The sequence below is a fragment of the Delphinapterus leucas genome, chromosome 19 (genome assembly GCF_059928025.1).
Source record: "Delphinapterus leucas isolate spDelLeu-1000000601 "Yukka" chromosome 19, BTC_Dleu_Yukka2, whole genome shotgun sequence".
Lineage (NCBI taxonomy): Eukaryota > Metazoa > Chordata > Mammalia > Artiodactyla > Monodontidae > Delphinapterus > Delphinapterus leucas.
Window position 1 is genome coordinate 54,431,812 of NC_143147.1, and position 22,315 is coordinate 54,454,126.

The 22,315-nt window shown below is 39.0% G+C and overlaps 1 protein-coding gene across 3 annotated transcripts in view; it reads right to left on the reverse strand.

The window, feature by feature from the left end:
• The window catches only part of KANSL1 (KAT8 regulatory NSL complex subunit 1), a 171,742-nt gene that overhangs the window by 112,587 nt on the left and 36,840 nt on the right, over window positions 1-22,315 (reverse strand). For all 3 annotated transcript variants that reach the window (XM_089901371.1, XM_089901373.1, XM_022589041.3), the window contains exon 2: window positions 14,326-15,700. In XM_089901371.1, the coding sequence (XP_089757497.1) occupies window positions 14,326-15,617 (1,292 nt within the window). In that variant the 5' untranslated portion in view covers window positions 15,618-15,700. The remainder of the gene's footprint in view (window positions 1-14,325; window positions 15,701-22,315) is intronic.

Here is a 22,315-nt window from a genome sequence, read left to right on the forward strand (position 1 = left end):
ATCCAGTCACATCATCAAGTTTCCTAAAGTGTGTAATCAGTGAAATATGTTAGATTTGGAGTCAACAGCTCTAGCAGAACCTTGACTCATAACCTTTAGCACAGTCACTTGACCTCTCTGTCCCTAGGTTTCTCGTTTGTATATGACAAATTTGTACTTAGCTCCAAAGTGAGCTCTAAAATTCTCTATTTCATCAATGTTGCACCTGGACCTTTCTCATTCCACATACATCACCCCAGTTCAAAAGACTTATTTGCAGCTAGGCTACTTTCTTTTAAGTCTTGCCCTGCTCCAAACCATCCTACACCTCCGATCCATCCAGTCCATATCCACTCTCAAAGACTCCTTATGAGAGCACTTCAATTATGCCATTCCCACGTTAGTGATTCTCCACTATTCTTAGGATAAAATCAAAATGCACTATCCTGACATTCAAAAACAATATGACCCCAACTTACTCTTCCAACCTCATCTTCCACCTTCTTGAACCTTTTATCTGTGGCATATAGCTCCCTTCCCTGTTACCCAACACAACATCCTCCATCTCAGGCTCCTCATCCTTGCACCTGACACATCCTATTTCTCTTGGAAACCTAAGTGCCATCCTTGATCCAAACTAAAGTTCCATCTCTTCTCAGGTCTTCAGGTCACCTTACTTATTATTAGCCCAGAGCAATCACGCTTTCCTCCTAAATTTCAGCATTTAATGCCAGTACCATGAATCTAGTACTCAGCAAACATTGCCTAATTCTAATGCTTCTTTTTCTACTTCACGGGGGGGGGGGGGGGCGCACATGCGTAATCAGTCACATAAATTATTCCTTGAAAGCAGGAACCACGTTCTCGATTCTACTTGTTGTCATCATTCCTTATTTTACTATCAGAGAAGTGTTTCCTTGCCCTTTGGGGGCAACGTTTATCTTGATGATACACAATCCTGAAAGGTTAGTCTCCAAATAATTAAGAGTTACCTTGAAATTTTTTATATTTATTCTTTGCTCAGAGAATTCTGGATCTCCTTTTCTGGAATTGCCACAGGGACACTTTTCACTACCCTCAATGATGACACATCTTAGTTTCTGCTCCGATGATCAACTCTGGTAACTCCTCTGATCACTGCTGAAGGACTCTATTAAAGGAATATAAACTGTAGCTCTTTGAAGGCTGGCCTACTAGGAAACACCCGAAGACAACGCTGTTCTTTACCTTTTTGTAAGTCTGCCAGGCAATCTTACTGTTCATGGATGAAATTAAGGAAATTTATCTCATCTGGGAATACCATCACACTATTTAGAGGACACCATGGAATTACAAATAATCTAATATTGCTTTAGACATTAGTGGAAATAATAACCTCCTGCATCTAATAAAACGTGAAACCAAGTATATACATATCATGTCAACATCTTGAAAGCACACTTGGAAATATCAAAGTCACCTCACACTTTTCGACTCTTGGGTCTGAGCCCTACTTATTATCAAGTTATCACTAAGAGCAAATTAATAGAGTTCTCATTTGGGAGGACAATCAGTGCACCAAACTTCCTGCAAATACAAAGTTAGCCTTTCCACTTAAACTTCTAAGTCAGATTATTTCTGTGAATGCTTGAATGTATTTGCATAAAAGATCAATTTTGAATAAAGCTGGGCAGAAGCAAAATGAGTCTTAGGCAAGCCTCACTGTTTTCATCTTACAAAGAGAAGACTGACCTGTCTTCCAGCCTTGTGAATAAATATCTTGCAAAATTCACTAGGCATAGGGTGTGCTCAAAGAATACTTGCTGGAAAAATACGCTGGGGAACTGCCAGTTTAAAAAGAAAAACATTTTCACCCAGTTGGAATTCTAGAGAAACAGGGGTTACAGCGACTCAGATGAAAACCCTCAAGATATGAAGAAAAAATTTTTTAGAAAAATCCCAGATCTTTTCATTTTCTGAGTAAAAGTCTGTGAAAGGCAACTAAATGAATCAATGAAGGATTCAACTATTTTAACTTTATGCATCTAAAGACCAATAACTGAAATTCTGCCTTTGATATGTGGCAGTGTGAAAAGGCAACAAGTCTCTTTACTTGTTCTATATAAACTAATTTTACAATCTGTAATAGTTTTTGATCGACTGTTTCTGGGAAAGAAACAGGAACAAGAGTACTCTGTATTGTTTTGTTTATTTTAGGGGCAGGGGAGAGACAGATGTTTTTCATTAGGGATATTTATTTTCAAAGTGTAACACTCCAAAAACAGCTTTATTAAGCGAAAAGGATACCTTTCTGGTAAAGGCCTTTGTCTCTACTCTCACTATACCCCATCCTCAGGGTCCACACTTTGTAAACTTAACTTTCAGATTTCTTCATTGCCACAAGTAGAACACAATAAAAAAAATAAAAAGTTACACACAGGCACACACACCAGGTTACCCCCCATGACAGAAACAAGTGCGCAGACTGCTGCGGCTCCACCATCGACTCCCTGATGGGACCCAGTCTGGGGACTCCCTGAGGTAATGCAGGCAGTGTGAGCTACACAGAGGGTTGCCTGGACGGTCAACATAATCAGCAAAACAGGGTAGTATGGCTCACAGTGACAAAGGCCTTTCCCATCCAGCCTGGGTCTCATCATTACAAAACAACAAGAAATATTTTTCAAAAAGGTATAATCGAGATTTTATAAGTGAGGAACTTAAGCCTAGGAAGATTAAAAGACTAAACTAAAATGAACAATTCTCAATAGTAGTCCAAAATCCTTTCTACTGTACTGTTCCCTCTTTAGTACTAATCCTACACATGCTAAGAAAAATGATAACTTCCAGCTCATCCTTCAGGTTTTCTGGTGATTATCAAATAAGAAATCAAATGTTAATGATAAACCTTATACTCAGACACTGAAGTGACAAAAATTTGTGTAATTGGGTTGAAAACCAATCAGGATATTCTTCAATTGCTATTTCATGCCTTTCAAGTTCTTACAGTAACCAGATTTACCAGAGTTTTTTTTTTTTAATTAATTTTTATCGGAGTATAGTTGCTTTACAACCAGAGATTCCTTGAGGAAAATAATAAACACTAAGTACATGCTAACAATTCAAGCATCAGCTATAAGCACAGGGAAGACTAAAGGAGAAAGAACATAAAATACTTTCATATCTTAAAAAACTTCTTTTTTCCAGCAACTGGGGAAATAAAGAGGATTTTTCCATGCAAGTTGAAATATAAATCATCCTTTTAGAATATCAAAAATGTTTATTTGCTGGGAAAAAATTATGAAATAAGCACCTCCTTAGATTTATTATCGTAGAGGGAAACTATTTAACCTTCCCATCATCCCTCACGGTCAATGCCATGCTCATCAGTGTACTGGGCCGACAGAGAGGCACCTAAACAGCTATGCACCTTCAGGTTGCTCCATTTCTCCAAACAGAATCTTCCTTCTGCTCCTGCCAAATCAGTTCCAGGAGAAAAACAGTAGAGAGAGCAGTAAGGAAGACCTAGCTTTCATCTTCTCCATGTTCTCAAGCAAATTATTTAACATATCTATAGTCTTGGGTCTCAACTATAAAATGAAGATATCACCTTCATCATACGAATGTTTTAAAGATTTACCAAATGCAAACCACCTAACATACAGAAGGTGTGATCAATACTTACTAATTCCCCTGTCTCCTTCTTTTTACTTTTATTTTTTTGGCTGCACCATGAGACTTTCAGGATCTTAGTTCCCCGACCAGGGAATGCACCCGGGCCACTGCGGTGAAAGCACTGAGTCCTAACCACTGGACCGAGTCTCAACTACTGGGCCACCAGGGAATTCCCTCTTTCTTTTTTAAAAAAATCACCCCCGGCACTTCCTAGATGTTAACATCTACCTTAACAAAATGCCCCACTCAATCCATCCAACTCCTGTTCCACAAAAGAAATGAGTAACGGTATTGTAAGTTAAGAATATATCTGGGGGCTTCCCTGGGGGCGCAGTGGTTAAGAATCCGCCTGCCAATGCAGGGAACACGGGTTTGAGCCCTGGTCCACATGCCGCAGAGCAACTAAGCCCATGTGCCACAACTACTGAGCCTGCACTCTAGAGCCCGTGAGCCACAACTACTGAGCCTGCGCGCCTAGAGCCCATGCTCTGCAACAAGAGAATCCACCACAAGAAGCAGCCTGCACACTGCAACGAAGAGTAGCTCCCGCTCACCGCAACCAGAGAAAGCCCGCGCGCAGCAACAAATAATTTTTTAAAAAAGAATATACTTGGTATACCTTTCCTCAAAAGATACTATCAGGGCTTCCCTGGTGGCGCAGTGGTTGAGAGTCCGCCTGCCGATGCAGGGGACGCGGGTTCATGCCCTGGTCCGGGAGGATCCCATGTGCCGCGGAGCGGCTGGGCCCATGGGCCGTGGCCGCTGGGCCTGCGCGTCCAGAGCCTGTGCTCCGCAGCAGGAGAGGCCACAACAGTGAGAGGCCCGCGTACCGCAAAAAAAAAAAAAAAAGATACTATCAAATTCCTTAATACTACTTACATTTCTTAACCATAAAGTGCCATATTTTTACATGATGTTCGGTAAATCTCTTTTCATCAACCAAATCCAAAGGACAGTTTGATTCTATTTCCACTAAAATAGGTAGTGTTTATGCCCAAGCTGTGGGTAAACGGCCTAGATTAATACAGTCGGCCCTCTTTTTTTTCAGTTTATTTTTATAATAATAATTTTATTCTTATTTTTTCCCCTTCACTGGCAGGTGGATTCTTAACCACTGCGCCACCAGGCAAGTCCCTGGCCCTCTTTAACTGTAGGTTTCCCATCTGAAGTTGGTTGAATCTGCAGATATGGAGGGCTAACTGTACTCACCGTACTGGGCCATTTTATATAAGGGACCTGAGCCTCCTCGGGATTTTGGTATCTGCAGGGCTCCTGGAATCAATCCCCTGAGAGTATTGAGGGACGACTGTATCCTGATTTCTTATTAGCTATGTGACATTAAACAAGTAACTTAAACTTTTCAATCCTCAGTCTGAGTCTGTAAAACTAAGATAATATCTACCTCGTTGTATTGTGAGGACTAAATAAATTAATGCATGTAAAGCACTTTTAACACATTACCTACCTCCAAATATTCCACAAATGTAGGTTATTACTTTTTTCCTCTATCACTATGTCTCAAACTATGTTATCTGATTAGGCAAAGTTGATTTAAAATGTTTCCTAGCTCAACCAAATCAATTCAGTCAAAACCTTCTTGGGGCCCACGTTTCAGACTAATTTAATCCCAACAGCCCTTAGCTCTGTCTCCTTCAGTTTCTATCTTACCAGGATGCAGCTCTCAAGTACCACAAGAACAAACAGGAAACAGGGATTAAGGGTGAACAAGAAAATGGTCACACACATAAATGGTATCATTCAGTTCCCTGGCTCATGCCCTTTATTCTATTAGGCAGAAGAAGTAAAACATCTTTTAAGAAAATGATTTTTTTTATGTGGACCATTTTTAAAGTCTTTATTGAATCTGTTACAATATTGCTTCTGTGTTATGCTTTCGTTTTTTGTCTGCAAGGCATGTGGGATCTCAGCTCCCCGACCAGGGATCAAACCCACACCTCTGCATTGGAAGGCAAAGTCTTAACCTCTGGACTGCCAGGGAAGTCCCAGAAAATGATTTAAAATGGAATTTAACCCCTCTTCCTGGTTGCCACTCCTCAATGTCCACTCCCCACTGCCCCCCCACACACAATATTCTCCACATATCCTCTTACTGAGTTCTGAATATAATCTATATGGTTGCTACAATGTTACTAAATAGGTTGCCAGAGCAACCAACAACATTTACAATTTAACAACAATTTTTCAGTATATTCTGTTTGAGGAAGACTCTTCAGATACTTTTATTACTAGATTAAAACTAATTTCAAAGCAATCTGGCTTACCACTTTGGTGCAAAACCTTTCTTCATAATTATACAATTATGAAGTCAAACAGATGGGGGGACTTCCCTGGCGGTCCAGTGGTTAAGGCTCCGCGTTCTCAATGCAGGGGGGTGCGGGTTCGATCCTTGGTTGGGGAACTAAGATCCCACATGCCGCACGACACAGCCAAGAAAAATAAAACTAAATTCAAATAGGTTAAAGTTGCCACAAAGCCTTAATTAATGAGAATCAAAATTAGTAAGATTTACTCTTTATATTTATTATATACTGAGCCCCTTGGTTCAAACAGATAGCATAATTTTCCCAGATACACAATGGAAAACAGGAAAAAAAACAACGAACTTGTAGTTATGAAAGGAGATGCCTTAGGCACGAATTTCTGCCTACCTTGCAAAATACAGATGTCCCTGGGTATTCGAGGGGGACTGGTTCCAGACTCCCCTCCCCCAATACCAAAATGCAGATGCTCAAGTCTGCAGATATAAAATAGGGTATTTGCATATAACCTACGCACATCATTCTGTATACTTTAAATCATCTCTAGATTACTTAAAATACTTTACAATGTGAATGCTAAATACATAGTTGCCAGTGAACTGAAATTCAAGTTCTGAATCCAAGTTTTGCTTTTTGGAAGTTTCTGGAATTCCCCCCCCCCAAAATATTTCTGATCTGCAGTTGGCTGAATCCACCAATGTGGAACCTGCAGATCCAGAGGGCTGACTATAATCTAATCCATGTTGGCCTTTGCTCAGGGAGAGAGCAGAGAAACTAAAGTACTATTCATTCGAAATACAATGTGACTCCAAGCTTTTCCTAGTAAAACAGTTTATTTTATCTTGCTGATAGAATCTAATAGGGTGCTCTGCAAATGACACTGAAACTTCTGGGTATGCCCAACAGCCAAAAATGTTTAAATGAAAATTAGTAAATATGGACCACATTCAGTAACATCCCCCCCATTGGCTCCTTCTTCATCCCAACAGATCCATCCAATCTAGTTACTCCTGTCAAAAATCTGAGAATTACCCATAACTCCTCTTCCCTCTCTCTCAACATCCCACTCATCGCATCCGATCAATCACAAGTCCTAGTCACCCTACCTCCAAAATACCCAGTTCCCTCACTCTTCCCTCCAAAGGCCAAGTCCCCACTCTCTTACATAGCTTACCACAGCAGCCTAAATGGTTTCCCAAAGTCCAAATCCACTCTACGCTTCATACAATAAGAGGGGTCTTTTAAAAATCCAATGATATATAAACTCTGTCAATGGTTTCACAATAAAATTTTAAACTGGAGATGACCTACAAGCCCACCTACATGACATAGCCTCTAGCAACCTCTCTGGCCTCATTTCTCACTACTCTCCTTAACACTTTGCACTGTTCTTGAAAGCATCCAGCACCTCCCATTCCCAAGGCCTTAGCACATGCCGTTTCCTCTGTAACACACCTCCTCTCTTTTTCACCAACTACTTCTCATCATTAAGGTCTCAACTTACATGTGACTTCTTCAAGATACTTGCTAGGACATCCCCACCCATCTTAATTAGATGTTCCTAATATGCACCCCCTCAGCACTCCGAACTTCGTTTCTGTGGCACCCACACCACTATAAATATATCATTAACTATATGATTACTTGCTCAAATAATCTCTCTTTCTAACCTATACTGCCCATGAGGGCAGGGCAGGGACTGTGTCTCTCTTATTCACCACTATCTACCCTTAGCACCTCAGCACAGAGTAGGCATTCAATACATCTATTAAGCGAATTAATTAATTCCAAAGTCTCCAATGTAAGGTTCTGAGGCCTCTCTGTAGAGGTCAACTCCTCCTTCTCTGCTTACACAGGATTACTTGGAAGTCCATTTCCTGATTTTTAACAGTTGCTGGAACTTATAAGTAATACAGAAACCTTCATTTTTGAGACACTGGTCAAGAACTTGAACCCTCATATAAGGGTTATTTTGCAAGGTGTGTTCTTATAGTCACCCAAGCTTGAAACTTCAACCATCTATGATGATCCCTCCCTATTTTTCCCATACCGCCTTTGTTATTAATCCCATTAAATCTATTTCTGCACCACCTCTGGAATTTCCTCTTTTCCTTTTTACACTACATTTATTACACTTACCTATATTACTAGATCTCTAAAGTATTTCCACTCTAGCCACTAAAGCCCCATGCCTTTTAGTCTCTGTCCTCTCTGTGTATGCTGTGCCTTCTTCCTGTACTGACCTACCTCATCAGGCCACACCCAAGACAACCTTCTACCAAAATCCTAGCCATCCTTCAAGGCTCATTTCTAATATCCTTTCTTTCCAATTCCATCAACCAGCTGTGATCTCTTCCTATTTCATTTGCATCACCCAACATTTACCATATATTACTATATGCCAGGCACTGTTGTAAGTAGTCATCTTTACCTACCATGTCTCCAATACACATCAAAACTATAAACTTTTTGTGGATAGAAACTCAGTTTATTTACCTATGGCATCTCTCACGTCTTACACACTCACAGGTACTTATATATGACCACTTTAAAAGTGTACAACTGACCCTTGAACAACATGGGTTTAAACTGTGCACATCCATTTAGACGCAGATTTCTTTCAACATTTAATACGATCTGTGGTTGGTTGAATTCATGGATACAGAGGGCTGTGGATGTTCAACGGCAGAGACGGCGGGTACCCCTAACCCCATTGTTGTTCAAGGGTCAACTGTACTTCACTCAAATTTTTTTTTTTTTTTTTGCGGTACACGGGCCTCTCACTGCTGTGGCCTCTCCTACCGCAGAGCACAGGCTCCAGACGCGCAGGCCCAGCGGCCACAGCTCAGGGGCCCAGCCGCTCTGCGGCACGTGGGATCCTCCCGGACCGGGGCAAGTACCCGTGTCCCCTGCATCGGCAGGCGGACTCCCAACCACTGCGCCACCAGGGAAGCCCCTTCACTCAATTTTAAAGAATGAAAACACCAATCCCAAGGCAACAGAAAATATTTGGAGCAACTAGATCTGCAGCAAACGGGTAACTCCCAAATTCCTGCTGCCTAACTTCCTTCCTTCAGAATCATACAAGAAGCACCAAGAATAATTCTCACTACCTACATAACTTCTCAGAAAAAAAGCGGGGGGTGGGGGGTGGGGGGGAGAAGACGGAGAAAATACAGAAGCTCCTATTTCTGCCACTGGATGTCATATGCAGGCTAGCAGAAAAAGAAAAAAAAAACATAATCAAAGATGATTAGATTAAATTAGAACAAGGTGTCTGACAAGTGAAAGTCCACTCAGCTCTGAAGTAACTTCTCTAAGAACATGATGGAATTATTCCCACCTATGTATCATACCCAGTAAGATCCACAATAATCATTTTAATGGATTATGGGGCGGAAAGGGGACCTAAGGTAGTAAAAGAATCAAAGCTCTAAGTCACAAGTCAAGAAAGCCATTTTGTTTCGAGGTACACCAGTGACTTACAGGGAACTTTGCCTCAGACTCCCCAAATGCAAAAAAATGGTGCTGAGAATAGCTCCATCAATGTTAAAGACAGAGCTGTCACAATTCAAAGTAGTTTAAGCCCTAGAGATCAATTTCCTCATTTATATTAGAAAAAGTGGTTACATGATTAGCCCTATAGCTAGTCTGTAGCAAAGAAGGGTTAGATGTTAGGTTTCCAGCTAACAGACCTCTCATTCCATCATTCTGTGAAAGGACAAGGAATAGGAAAATAAGGACAAATCAAGTAGACTGCCACCTTTGGCAACATCATCTGTGAATACTTAATAAATTCAAGTACGAGCTATAACACAAAACATTCCACAGTAACTAAAAAGCAAAATCAACAAACACACTAGTCATTCATTATACCCTGAAGTCTTCATGAACAACTCCAAAAGGGTGAAATTCCCCAGAAACATAGAAAAGTCACCGCAATCAAGACAATCAAAATTCAAATAACTTCTTTAGTGTCACTAAACTGAGCATCTAGCTTATTTTTACTCAACCCTGATCTGGAACAGACTTCAGGAGGCTATCAGACAAAACATAGGTTAGAATAAATTTAGAAAAATTAAAAGATGAAAATAAGACAAGAACAGGGAGAACAAAACGAAGCCAAGAATGAGGCTTAAAAAACAAGTACAACAATAAGTCCTACAAATTTGGCTCTAAACTTCCAAAAGCCAACAGGAAAATGGAGACCTAGTGAACAACACAAATTATAACAGCCAGGTAATAAAAACAGACTTAAAAGCTTAGGAAAAAATACAATTATTCTTGGTTGCATATCTTTGCCCTGAAGTCCTTATAAAGAAGGCATTGTGTAACATAAAGATGTATTTTACATATAAAACAACATATATTTCTGTAGTCACTAACAAAATGTTTTATGGAATTATTTTTATTCTAACCTTCAAGATAAGCCTATGGTAACAGATTACAGAGTTTTTTGGTTTTTGGTTTTTAAGGGAAAAGAGGTCTACAAACTATCCAGGTACTCAGAACACTGATGATCTAAGAATACATTTAAGAGAATATCTGCAAAAGAATTTTTTCTTTACAGGTACTTACTATAAAAGTTTACAAGCACAAGGGTAAGAAAATGAAAACTAAATTCAGCAAAACTAGGTATAGGTCCAGGAATTCCTAACAAAATAGCAGAACAAAACTCTTAGAAATGAGAAGGAGGAATACAAAGAAAAACTAAAGCGAAGAAGAGAGTGTGGGCGCACAAGCACACACTCAACAGTTCTTGTTATAAACACGAGATAACTATCAATAAATGCTTCTATTCCTACTTCTACAATTAAGAATTAAACACTGAGGTATTTATTGAAACATACAGCTTCCTTTCTAGTCCCTCGATCAAGAAGATGACGTTTTTAAAAAGAATGGTATAGCACAGGGAACTCTACTCAATGCTCTCTGGTGACCTAAATGAGAAGGAAATCCAAAAGAGGGGATATATCTATACGTAAAGCTGATTCACTTTGCTGTACAGTATAAACTAACACAATATCGTAAAGCAACTACACTCCAATCAAAAAAAAAAGCCAAAAAAAAAAAGAATGAAATGCCATTTGCAGCAACATGGATGGGCCTAGAGATTATCATACTAAGTAAATCAGAAAAAGACAAATACCATATGATACCACTTACATGTGGAATCTAAAACATGACCCAAATGAACTTATTTATGAAACAGACTCACAGGCATAGAAAACAAACTTATGATTACCAAAGGGGAAAGGGGGTGGGGGAGGGATAAATTAGGAGTTTGCAATTAGCAGATACAAACTACTATATATAAAATAGATAAACAAGATCCTACTGTATAGCACAGCGAACTATATTCAATACCCTGTAATACGGAAAAATATATGAAAAAGAATATACGTAGATATATGTATAACTGAATCACTTTGGTGTTAACCAGAAACTAACAAAACATTGTAAATCAAAGTATTTATACTTCAAATAAAAAAAAATTTTTAAGATGATGTTTAAATTCCTGCTCATTCCACAGTGATGTTACTAAACAACGATATAGGTCAAACTCAATGTAGTGCGGATTTTCCAAAGTAGTAGTTACATGTACCAAGACAGGAAGACATACAAATATAACATTTTTGGATGATTTTCCAAAAAGAACTTAAAAAGGTATAACAGTTTTAAATTAAACATAAAATCAGTTAACCAAAAAAAAACCAAGGGAAAGGAAAGAACTTCTCTAAACATGTCTCATCCAGCAATATTAGAATTTACTAACTGTAAAATGATAAACACACAATTCTCAACAACATATAAAACCAATCATTCTGCTACTGCTAGCATGTGCCTAGGATTTACAATGAATCATTGATATTCCTCTTGGAACATAGGAAATAAGGAAAAACACACATGAATTCTTGGTGAAAGCTTGTAATTTTCAGAGAACCATCCACTTGTAATTTAAGCAACATCATTTAAAAACAATTCATTTCAACAGTCTTCTCTACTAAATATTTTCATTATGGCTGCTCAGACTAAATCTACTGACTTTATCTCTGACAGTACTTCAGCAAAGGAGTGAAATACTAGACAGGCTACTCTAAGAGGTAAAAAGTTGAAATTCACCAGCTGGGTCAAGCTCCTGAAGAGTTAACTAACTTCTTATTTCAGGACTCAAGAATTATAAATCTGGTTATAAGATTTGGGAGGGACTATTAAATCACAAAGAAAAGGCTTCTCAGCATCCAAAGAACCTCCCGGGTTTTTTTCTTTTTTAATCAAAGCAATGCGTCCACTCTCACTGGCCAATTGCTGAAAATCTTTAAAATACTCAGAAGGTCAACAAACACCTGGCTAAATACTAGCCTTAGGAGTCAATCGGGTAACCTTGCTTAACAAGAACTTAACAAGTATTTACACTTTATTGGTGGTTTTAATTTGTCAATAAATTCATATATATCATAATGTGCAAAAAGTACATTTATTTGACAGTACTTTTAGCGTCCAAATTGTCCTTACTTTAATATGATCTGAAGCATGGAAACTCAACTTTTTAAAGCATTATTTAGTTGATTTCATTGTAAGAGGATTAAACTGATCCCAAAAAGTTTCCTAAAATGATCCCTCAGTTGTCCTTATAATTCACACCCTATCAATCAACAAACCATTATGTGAGAAGAAGTGAAATGAAGTGAAATGGACTACGAGGTCTTTTCAAATCACTAGACTTACCCCATGAAATAAAAGAAGTTCTCTCTTAGGTATTCTGATTTCACTGGGTTGGAACAGTTACCCACAACATTACCAAAACTCAGAAATGTTTCCAATACAATGTATCCTGAAAAGATTACGCTTAGAGTCTAGGTGTTTTTCTTCATCAAATACACAAAATAAGTACAGGAAACTTAAAATGTTTCAACTAAAGTATGTTACACAAAATTACTTTTAAACACAAAATATTCAACTGTTAACCAAGATTTCTTAAAACAGTGGTTTACGCAGCAAAGTCAGTGGGGATAATGCCACAAATACTGGCAAGCTGATTTAAGCTACTAATCCATTTAAGGAACGGTAACTATGTTACAGCAGTAGCAAGGCTCTGAAATTTATTTGCTTTAGACCTGAATATAGAAATGGACTCTTGAGCACAGTAAACTAACAAATGGTAATGGAACTTGGTCTATGAGGAAAAAATACAGCAAAATTATCCAGATTTTTTCACTCAAAATAGAAACACAAACCAAAATTTCATACTCGGATACAGTGTTATTCATGTGAATAACATAAACAAAACTGAAAAAAAAAAAAAAAGGAAATTTACTTATGCTTAAAAGCATAGCTGTCTCAACAAATTCTCCAGTGAAAAGCTTAGTCACCTTTTTATTTCAGGCAAGGGAAAGCCAATTATTCCAACATATCCACCTATTTCAGCCTTCTCTAGTAATCCAACCTTTACAACATCCCTACCCAAAAAGGAAATGAAAGAGGATCTACTAGTCAACTCCCCTGCCCTTCTTTTCCAACTACTCTGTCTACTCTCTCATAAGTCTCGATAAATGTACATTGATCTATCTTTAAGGAGATATATTTTACTTCCTTATCTGTCAGGAGCAGAATGCAGGGTCAGGAGGGAAGAACAAGAGTAAAGCACCTCTGGCTCAACCAGGTCCATCTAAAGTGCCACACAAAGCTTATGAATAATTTTCCTCAAACCAACAGATTTTGAAAATCCAGTACGAATTTATCACAAATATGTCAATACATTTTACTTAACTGAGAGAAAATAAAATCCAAATCTGATAAAGATGGTTTCTTTTAGGGAGAGAATGAGGTTGTGAAAGCAGACTGTGCTTGGAGGCAACCTACAAAATATTCTGAAGCATTTTCTGATTATTAGTCCTTTAAACACACGGAAATCTCAAGTGTTAAAATTAAAGACTGGGTACATTCTCTGCTGAAAGCTCAATTAGAAGCAACTATAAATTCCAGTGAACTTAACTAGGTCAACTAAACTTTTGGCCCCACTTACTAGAAACAACAAAATGTGAAGTCAAGCCTTATAAACTTACAAAAATATCCTACATATAGTTTCAAAAGAAATCTAATTATTCACTCTGAAAGGATGGGTACACTTTTACAAACTGGAAGCCTTCCAGTTTTTTCTTAGTAAGATTTCAATGGGAAATTAACAGCTTTTACCCTACAGCAACACAAACGCTGTACCAAATATGCCTTCCATTTCTTCACTAGCAGGTATACATGCAACCACCTACCTAAAATTAGGAAAAAGACAAACGAAAGAAATCTAGGCACCTATATACAAAGAAGCCCATTCTTCCCATGATGGGAATTCACCAACTCTTTCTCTCTTGTCCAAACATTTCCCAAGAATGACATTATGCATGATTCTACTCACAGGGGTAAGTGACGCTGCTCAGGATCAGCTCTGGTCAGTTCTTCTTCTTCAATATCAGACTCTCCCCCTGAACTACTGTCAGTGACGTCTGAATCAAATGCTCGTTCACTGCACCTCAAGTTAGCTATACCGCTGGCTGTAAATCTGTCCAATTCTTCTGAAATCGAATCACTTTTCAGGAAGTTGCTAAGTCCCTCTGAAGTGGCGGTCTCACTGGCAGCTTTTCTCAATGCAGCTTCAGCCTTTCGAGTTAGCATCAACTGGCTCCGGGGCTTCAAGGATTCCAAGTTTGGCAGTTTGCTCAACGTTTTCTCTAAAAATCCACCCAGCTGATGCTGTATATGCCTCTCCACCTGCTTGGCTTGCACAACCTGTAAGCGCTTCTGTAACCTGCGGGCACGGCTCTCAATATCAGCCTGCCGCCGTAGTAAAGCTGTTATCCTTGTGCCGGAATCTAAAGCACTGAAAAGAATGGAAGACAGGGGAGACTTTTTACCCTCTAATTTGACACCCCCCAAGTTAGAACTGGAGTCTGTGTCAGGTGATAACCTACTGCTTCCTTGAAGTGCCGGCGGCTGTTCCATGGAATTTACAGAAGATTTGTTTGCAGTGCTATTATTGCTAAATATCGTTGTGTGTTCTACATCAAGGCTTCTATGTGGAAGAGTGCAATTGGTCATACCCCCTTTCAAGTCCCCAGATTCAGATGCCACCACTTCACCCCCCTGAAGAGAAGATGACGTGAGAGCTCGTTTTCCCCCATTAAGGGGACTGGAATTGTCGTGATCAGAATATGTTGAACTTTTAGTCAATTTCTTCGCCAACCCATTTACAGGTGCTTGTGGCAGAGCTGTCTGACCACTTGTATTCATGGTTCTAAGATTTTCTAAGGAAAACTCCAAAACTGGCTGTCTCCCCAACAGCTCAGCTCGGAGTTCATAGGACTGAGATAAGAGAGAATGAGATTTAAGTACTGTCTGCTTGCTGAAGACACCTTGCAATTTCAACGATTCCTTTGAGGGAACAGATGTTACATCGGAGCAAAGATAAGATGCCACCAGTGGTTGCAGCTTTCCCAAGTCTTCCTTGTTAGGATTATTTCGGAAGTCTAGACTGGGGTCCTCTGCAGCAATGGCTTTTCTTTTGGTTCCGTTGGCAGCAATAAGGATGTTGGCGTTGCCGTTATTTTCGGCACTGCCAGGGGACAAAGTGGAGGATGGGGGAGCCAGTTTGAACCGGATATGGTGTGCTTCAGCTGCTGCGTCAGTGAGAGCGGGCGCCATCGCAGCCATTCAGCACAGAGAGACAGGAAGTCCAGCCTCTCCCGGTGCCGAGGCCAGCTCCACAGCCCCTTACCGCCTCCCCAGAGAACAGACTAGAAGAGAAAGAAGAAAAGGAAGTTAGAAATACAAGCACGTTAGAAAACAACACACATGTTTTTAATACAAACATTACTTGAGGCTGTTAACCAAACTCTGCCTCCAGAAGAAAAACACTCAAACCAAAAGGGGAGATGCGTTGGGGCAGGGCCACAATCCCTGCACAATAGAAAGAACTCCATCCTTTTTTGTCACTTGTTACCGTAAATTGGAAGTAGCCACAGACTGTTAAAGTTAAATCATCTGCATCTAAAAAATATCTTTAAAACTTCTTGAAATTAGTGAATTTAAAGCAAATGTATCAAACTAAGCACCCAGTAATTAAACAGAAAAGAATTAGTAAGGAACTCCTCATCCCTACCAAAGTTTCTATGCCAATTGTCACAGGTCTGTACATTTTTCTGGCCAAAGGATCCAATGTTCGTCAGCTTCCCACTTCTCTGCAAGACAGATCATACTAAACGCTTAATTGTATCACACCTGTGTTACCAGTTCACTTCATCAATTTTCTTTTCTTTTGCTGTCCTCAGTATGGCCCACCTCTCAAATTAACTGCCCAACTGATGTGTCTCTTTCCTTTACCCGAAAACTTCTTGAAAAAATAGTTATAGGGCTTCCCTGGTGGTGCAGTGGTTGAGAGTCCCCCTGCCGATGCAGGGGACACGGGTTCGTGCCCCGGTCCGGGAGGATCCCACATGCCGCGGGGCAGCTGGGCCCGTGAGCCATGGCCGCTGAGCCTGCGCGTCCGGAGCCTGTGCTCCGCAACGGGAGAGGCCACAACAGTGAGAGGCCCGCGTACCGCAAAAAAAAAAAAAAAAGTTATAAATAGCTGCCTCTGCACTTCTCACTCTTCTATAATCTGGCTTGTACCCCTACTGCTCTGGCAAAGGTCACCAGTAATCTCATTATCAAATCCAATGCTCAAGCCTCAGTCCGCATTCTATCTGACTTCTCTGAAGCCTTAGGTAGTGTTGACCACCCCACTCTTCTTGAAATTCTCCTTTCCAGACGTCCTTGACAACAAGGTCCATTCTTCTGCCCTCTTCTCTCTCAACTCACTTCCTTGGCAACCCCTATAGCAACATGGTAAGGCCTCCTAGCGCTCAGAAAAACATGCTCAGCTGCACTCATCAACATCCCCACCTCTATGTTCCTCAAGCCCCCTGAAACTCAAAACTGACTTTCTTTTTACTCCTTACCCATTTCTATTATCTCAGGTAATGGTATTGCTTTCATTTAGTAACCCAAGCTAAAAACCTCAGCCATTTGCCACTCCTTTATCCCCTTTGATTTATCTGGTCTGAGTAAAAGGAAATCTATGCAAAGAACTAAGCCAGCTGTTCCTAAAGTGTGGCCTATGGACTTCTTGAGAACTCGAAGACCGTTTCAGAGGTCCACAAGATCAAAGCATTTTCGTAATAATATTAAACGTTGTTTGCCTTTTTTCATAGTGCTGACATTCGCAGTAAAGGTGCAAAAACAAGTCTGAGCAAAACTACTGGTACCTTTGCACAATTCAGGGCAAAGGCACCAAACTACTAATAACCACTGGTCACTGTATTCTCTATGCATTTAAAAATAAATAAATAAATAGGTTAGTACCACTGACCTTTGATGTCCTTGGTGAAATATGAAAATAATGAACTTTATAAAATCTCCACTCGAGTCTTCAGTGTGTGTGTGTATATATAGGTATACAAATATTCTGTGCAATGAATGGGAAAGTAGGCATAAAGCACTTCTGCTGCTTTAAGAAATCTGAGAAAAAGCACTAGTACAACTGAGTTACAAGCTGAACTAGAAGCTTCCCTTCATGGAACACTATTTTTACTTGGCAGAACAACTGACAAACTATGATTATTCAGACCTGAATAGTTAGCAGACATTTTGTTGAAAATGAACAAAGTGAACCTGTCACTTCAAGGAAATCCAATGATGATGTTTGTTGCCAATGAGAAAATCTGAGTTTTCAAGCAAAAATAAGTATTTTGAAAACGTGTATCCACCACCATGAGCTTGAACATTTCCCCAATACTGAAGTCTTGATTAAGTAGACTACTGCTGATATTAGTGAATGAGAATTTGATACCACATAATGAAATGTGTCAACCTTTGGAAGATCTGCATAACTCAGTGAATGACCAAATGACCAAGATCGTTAGAAACGAGTGCATGGGTAAGGTAAGTGCAAGACAAGCCAATGGATTAATGTGACAGAGTATGAAAAACTCACTGAAACAGCTTTAGATTCCACAGTGCAGCTAACCTTTATGAAACTACTACTTGTCAAGTTTGAGTACAGTGTCAAAGGATAGCCACACTTTAAAAGGCTATTTAAATACTCCTCTCTTTTCCAAACTACACATCTGTACAAGGTCAGATTTTCTTTATATAATTCCAAAACAACATATCACAATAGAATGAATGCAGAAGCAGATAGGAGAACCCAGCTGTTTTCTATTAAGCCAGACATTAGGAAGATTTGCAAAAATGGAAAATAATGCTATTCACACTTAATATTTTTTTTGTTCTGGTAAAAAGTTATTTTCATAATATGTAATAGGTTTGTTATTTTAAAATGAATTCATAAATAATTTTTTTTTTTAAATTTGGCCACACTGCGTGGTTTGTGGGATCTTAGTTCCCCAACCAGGGATTGAACCTGCGCCCTCGGCAGTAAAAGCGCGGAGTCCTACCCACTGGACCACCAGGGAATTCCCCGTAATTATTCTTTGAATTTCTCGAAGTTTCTAATCAACTACTGATAATAACCCATAAAAGTTCTCTGTGGTTTTCAACATTTTTTAAAAGTGAAAAGAGGCCTTGGGACCAAAAAGTTTATGAATCACTGAACGAAACGCAACCTCCTCCTCCCTCAAAAAAAAAAAAAAAAAATGACAGCAACTTCCAATTTGGTCAAACATTTTATCTTTAGATAACAATCAACATAGGATGGTAAGCCCTGTAGTACTACACTAAGATTCTTCATAGTATGGCAATTCAAATCGTTAGTATCGAAATATTTAAGTAAATGATTGAGAAAACATCCGTACAAATACCAATACACTTATAGGTCAAATTTGACTAGTGCTCTATGTAATTGCCAAAATTTTCTCACTCTAAGCTTATAATAACTTTAACAAACATCCTATATTCATTAAACTAGATCATCTGGGGATTACAGAGTTTTATCCTCATGGACTAGATTTCTAGCATATGGCATTCTGTGTGACTAACTGTTCTATGTCCACTTCTCCTATTTCTGATTTTAAATTTAAAAATAATTCCTAATGTAATAAAAAATAGTTATGTTACACTGGCTGAATTGACAGATGAACCAATGTAAGTTGTTTATTCAAAATACTTTAAGTCAATTTTATAAAAGGCATTTTCTCCCATAAACAAAAATCACTATCTGATCTTTCCCATCAACTCAATCTCCTCTTTCGAACTGATATCAATATACAGTTGATACTGACAATGCAAGGAGGCACATTATCAGGGCCAGATGATTAATACAGCATATGAGAGTAGATGCAGCCTACTACCCCAAAGCACTACAGTTAAGTCTCAGAAATAGCAGGAAACAGCCTCCCTCTGGGGACTCAAGCAAGGGCACAGATGTTACACAGCTTCCACAAAACTTACTGAGGAAAACTCATGTTCACACAGTTCTCGTAAAAAGAGGGGTGTAATTAACATCACACCACAGAGGTACTTAAGCAGTAAACATACCAAAGTTATTTCAGAATTATTCAGTTCTTAAAAATTCACAACTTAAAGAAAAACCTGCTGACTCAAATCCCATCTCTTTCAAGATTTCTCTGACCCTCCGCAAGCAGTCCGAGAACTTGACATTAATCACATACACCTCAAAAGCGAATTTATTTTGCTTACACCCCGTCCTTGGTCTCAATATCCCCATAGGATGCATTGCAAAGAGTAGTTACTAAAACAATTGTCTCAAATAGGGAAGGGAAAAGTGAAGTCTTCAGAAGAAATTCCCTTCCTAACTCCTAACTCTTTATCTTTCTACACCAAAACTGCTGTTAAAAAATATATATTAAAAACTACACCCCTCTCCCTTCATTGACTTGAAACGCTGTGCTGAGATGCAATATTACTCCCAAAGACACTCACAGATAAGGGGAGCCGGTCCAGGTTCACATCCTGGCTCCACCTGTATTTAAATTATTTAACTATTCTGTTCCCTCAATTTCCTCATCTGCAAGAAACAGAGTTGACCTCAGAAGGCTGCTGTGATGATTAAACAAAATACTTTCAATTACTTAACCTAGTGCCTGGCACAAGCACCCATTATTTGCATTGTTATTATAACCTATAGACAAAAAGCAAATATTACTGAAACGAAAAAATGTGAGATGAAAAAAAAAGGTGTTAAAAAATAAAACACATACTATGACCTCATTTCTCTTTTAAAAAGTAGGTGATAAGATTCTTTTGTCTTTTATTTTCTGGCTTATGTAATGTTTCCACCATAAACATGTATTGCTTATATAATAAAAGGGAAGCAAGCAAAAATAATGCAAATTCTTAAAGATCCAAAAAATGTGAATAAGGCAAAATATCACAATAACTTTCTTAAATTTAACATAATGAGCAAAATGTTGATTGAAACGATTCCCATCCCACTTGAATCCCAAAAAACATCACTACTCAACAATTCAGAGCAGAGAAAAACTGTCAGACTTAAGCAGTTTTACAAAAACAGTTTGTGATAAATCACCTTTCTCCAAAGAATACAAAGCATTAAAAGCTATAATTACTTACTAATCCTCATAACAAGCTGGGTGGTAGGTTTCGGGCTGGGATTATAATTTCCAATTCACTGGTGGGGCCAGATAGTAAAGTTATATGGTACATTCAGAATAAAGGAACCTAAAATATTCCAACTTTTTAGTTCATCTAATAAACCACAATCTGACAAAAAAAAAAAAAAAGATAGAGCTAATGTACCTGCTGTCACTGACATAAATTAAGATTCAGCAGTAAGCTTGAAGAGACAAAAACAAGGGCTATCTTATCAAAGTCCTTTAAAAGGCTATAAAAGTTTGGGCTAGGTAATAACAGTTTCCCTCCCAGTTCCAAGGAAGCATTTTGGAGACTGGAAGATGTTAAATGGGTTCAGCAGGCAAACACATTTAGGAGAAACTTCCTTGATGAAGATTCACAACACACTTCATTATACTGAATACTCAAATATTTGCAGCTTTAACAAATAAACATCTTTTTTCCATTACACCTATCAATATCTTGCAGAACACTGTTCTGAGGGATACAAGTTAGAATAAAGTCCAAATATGCGACCTCTAGGGTCCCTTCCTGTGCTTATGATTCTATTATTATAAACTGCAATACAGATTCAAGAACAAACTTCCACCTAACACAAGCAGCACTGGGAAGCCGAAGTACACCCCTAGGACAGAGCTCCTCAACATCAGCACTACTGACTTGTGCCAAATTATTTTTCGTTGTGGAGGAAGAGGATCTCTCCTGTGCACCGCAGGTGGTTTAGCAACATCCCTGGCCTCTACACGCACTAGATGCCAGCAGCACTCTCCTCTCCTATAAATTATGACAACGAAAAATGCCTCCAGAAATGACAAATGTCTCCCAGGGGGGCAAAATCACAGCCCCCAATTGAGAACCACTGTCTAGAGATAGATTATCTCTATAGCTACAGATGCCTGTACATATATATATATATTTCTGTATATACAGATTTCCAGAAAGCACACATATCTGGCTGCTTCAAATAGTGCAAGTCAAAACTAACTCCACACCTGCAAGTGAGAACCACGCCTTATTCCTTGTAAATTCCCAAGACAGGACTCCAGTTACACAAGAATAAACTGGCAGCATCCACCTTGCAAAAATGTTGATAAGCTGCCGGGACCCAAAGGGAAGTGTTTTGGCCATTTGGGTGGCCAACAACCGCACTTTCACTGAAAACAGAAGCAAAAATCAAATGGGGGACAAGAAGCTTGCCCATAATGTGGCTTCTACTAACCTCTTCCCACCATCACCTCATTACTCTGCACAAAACAAAGAAAGAAATAGGCAGAGGAAGGATGGTTAGGGAAGTGTCTGTGAAGTTATCAAAATTTCAGCTGAAACCTGAAAATTAGCTAAAATTTCATTATGTAGAAGGCTGGGGTAAAAGAAGGGTAATGTGGCATTCTAGTGAGAGGAAAAGGCACGGGAAAAGGCAAAACTGTGGGAAAACATAGGATATCCTGGAGGTTGAAAGAAATAATCAATTTGCTTGAAACATAAAGCATATTGTAACAGAGAAAACACTATAGAAAAAGGTGAAAAGGAAGTTTGAAGCCAGATCATTAATGGACAACCTTCAATAGCCAGCCTTTACTCAGACTTAAAGGCAGCAGAAAGTCATTAAAGGTTTTTCAGATGGGGAGTGACACATGGGAACTGTGCTTCAGAGAGACCAGTTGGGTAAGACAGATTAAAAGAAAGTAAAAAGTCAAAGACCAATGAAGAAGCTACTGCAATAATCCAGATAGGATGCAACAAGAATCTCAACCAAGGTGTTCACCAGTGGAATGGTCGAAGTCTCCTCCAGGCTTTGG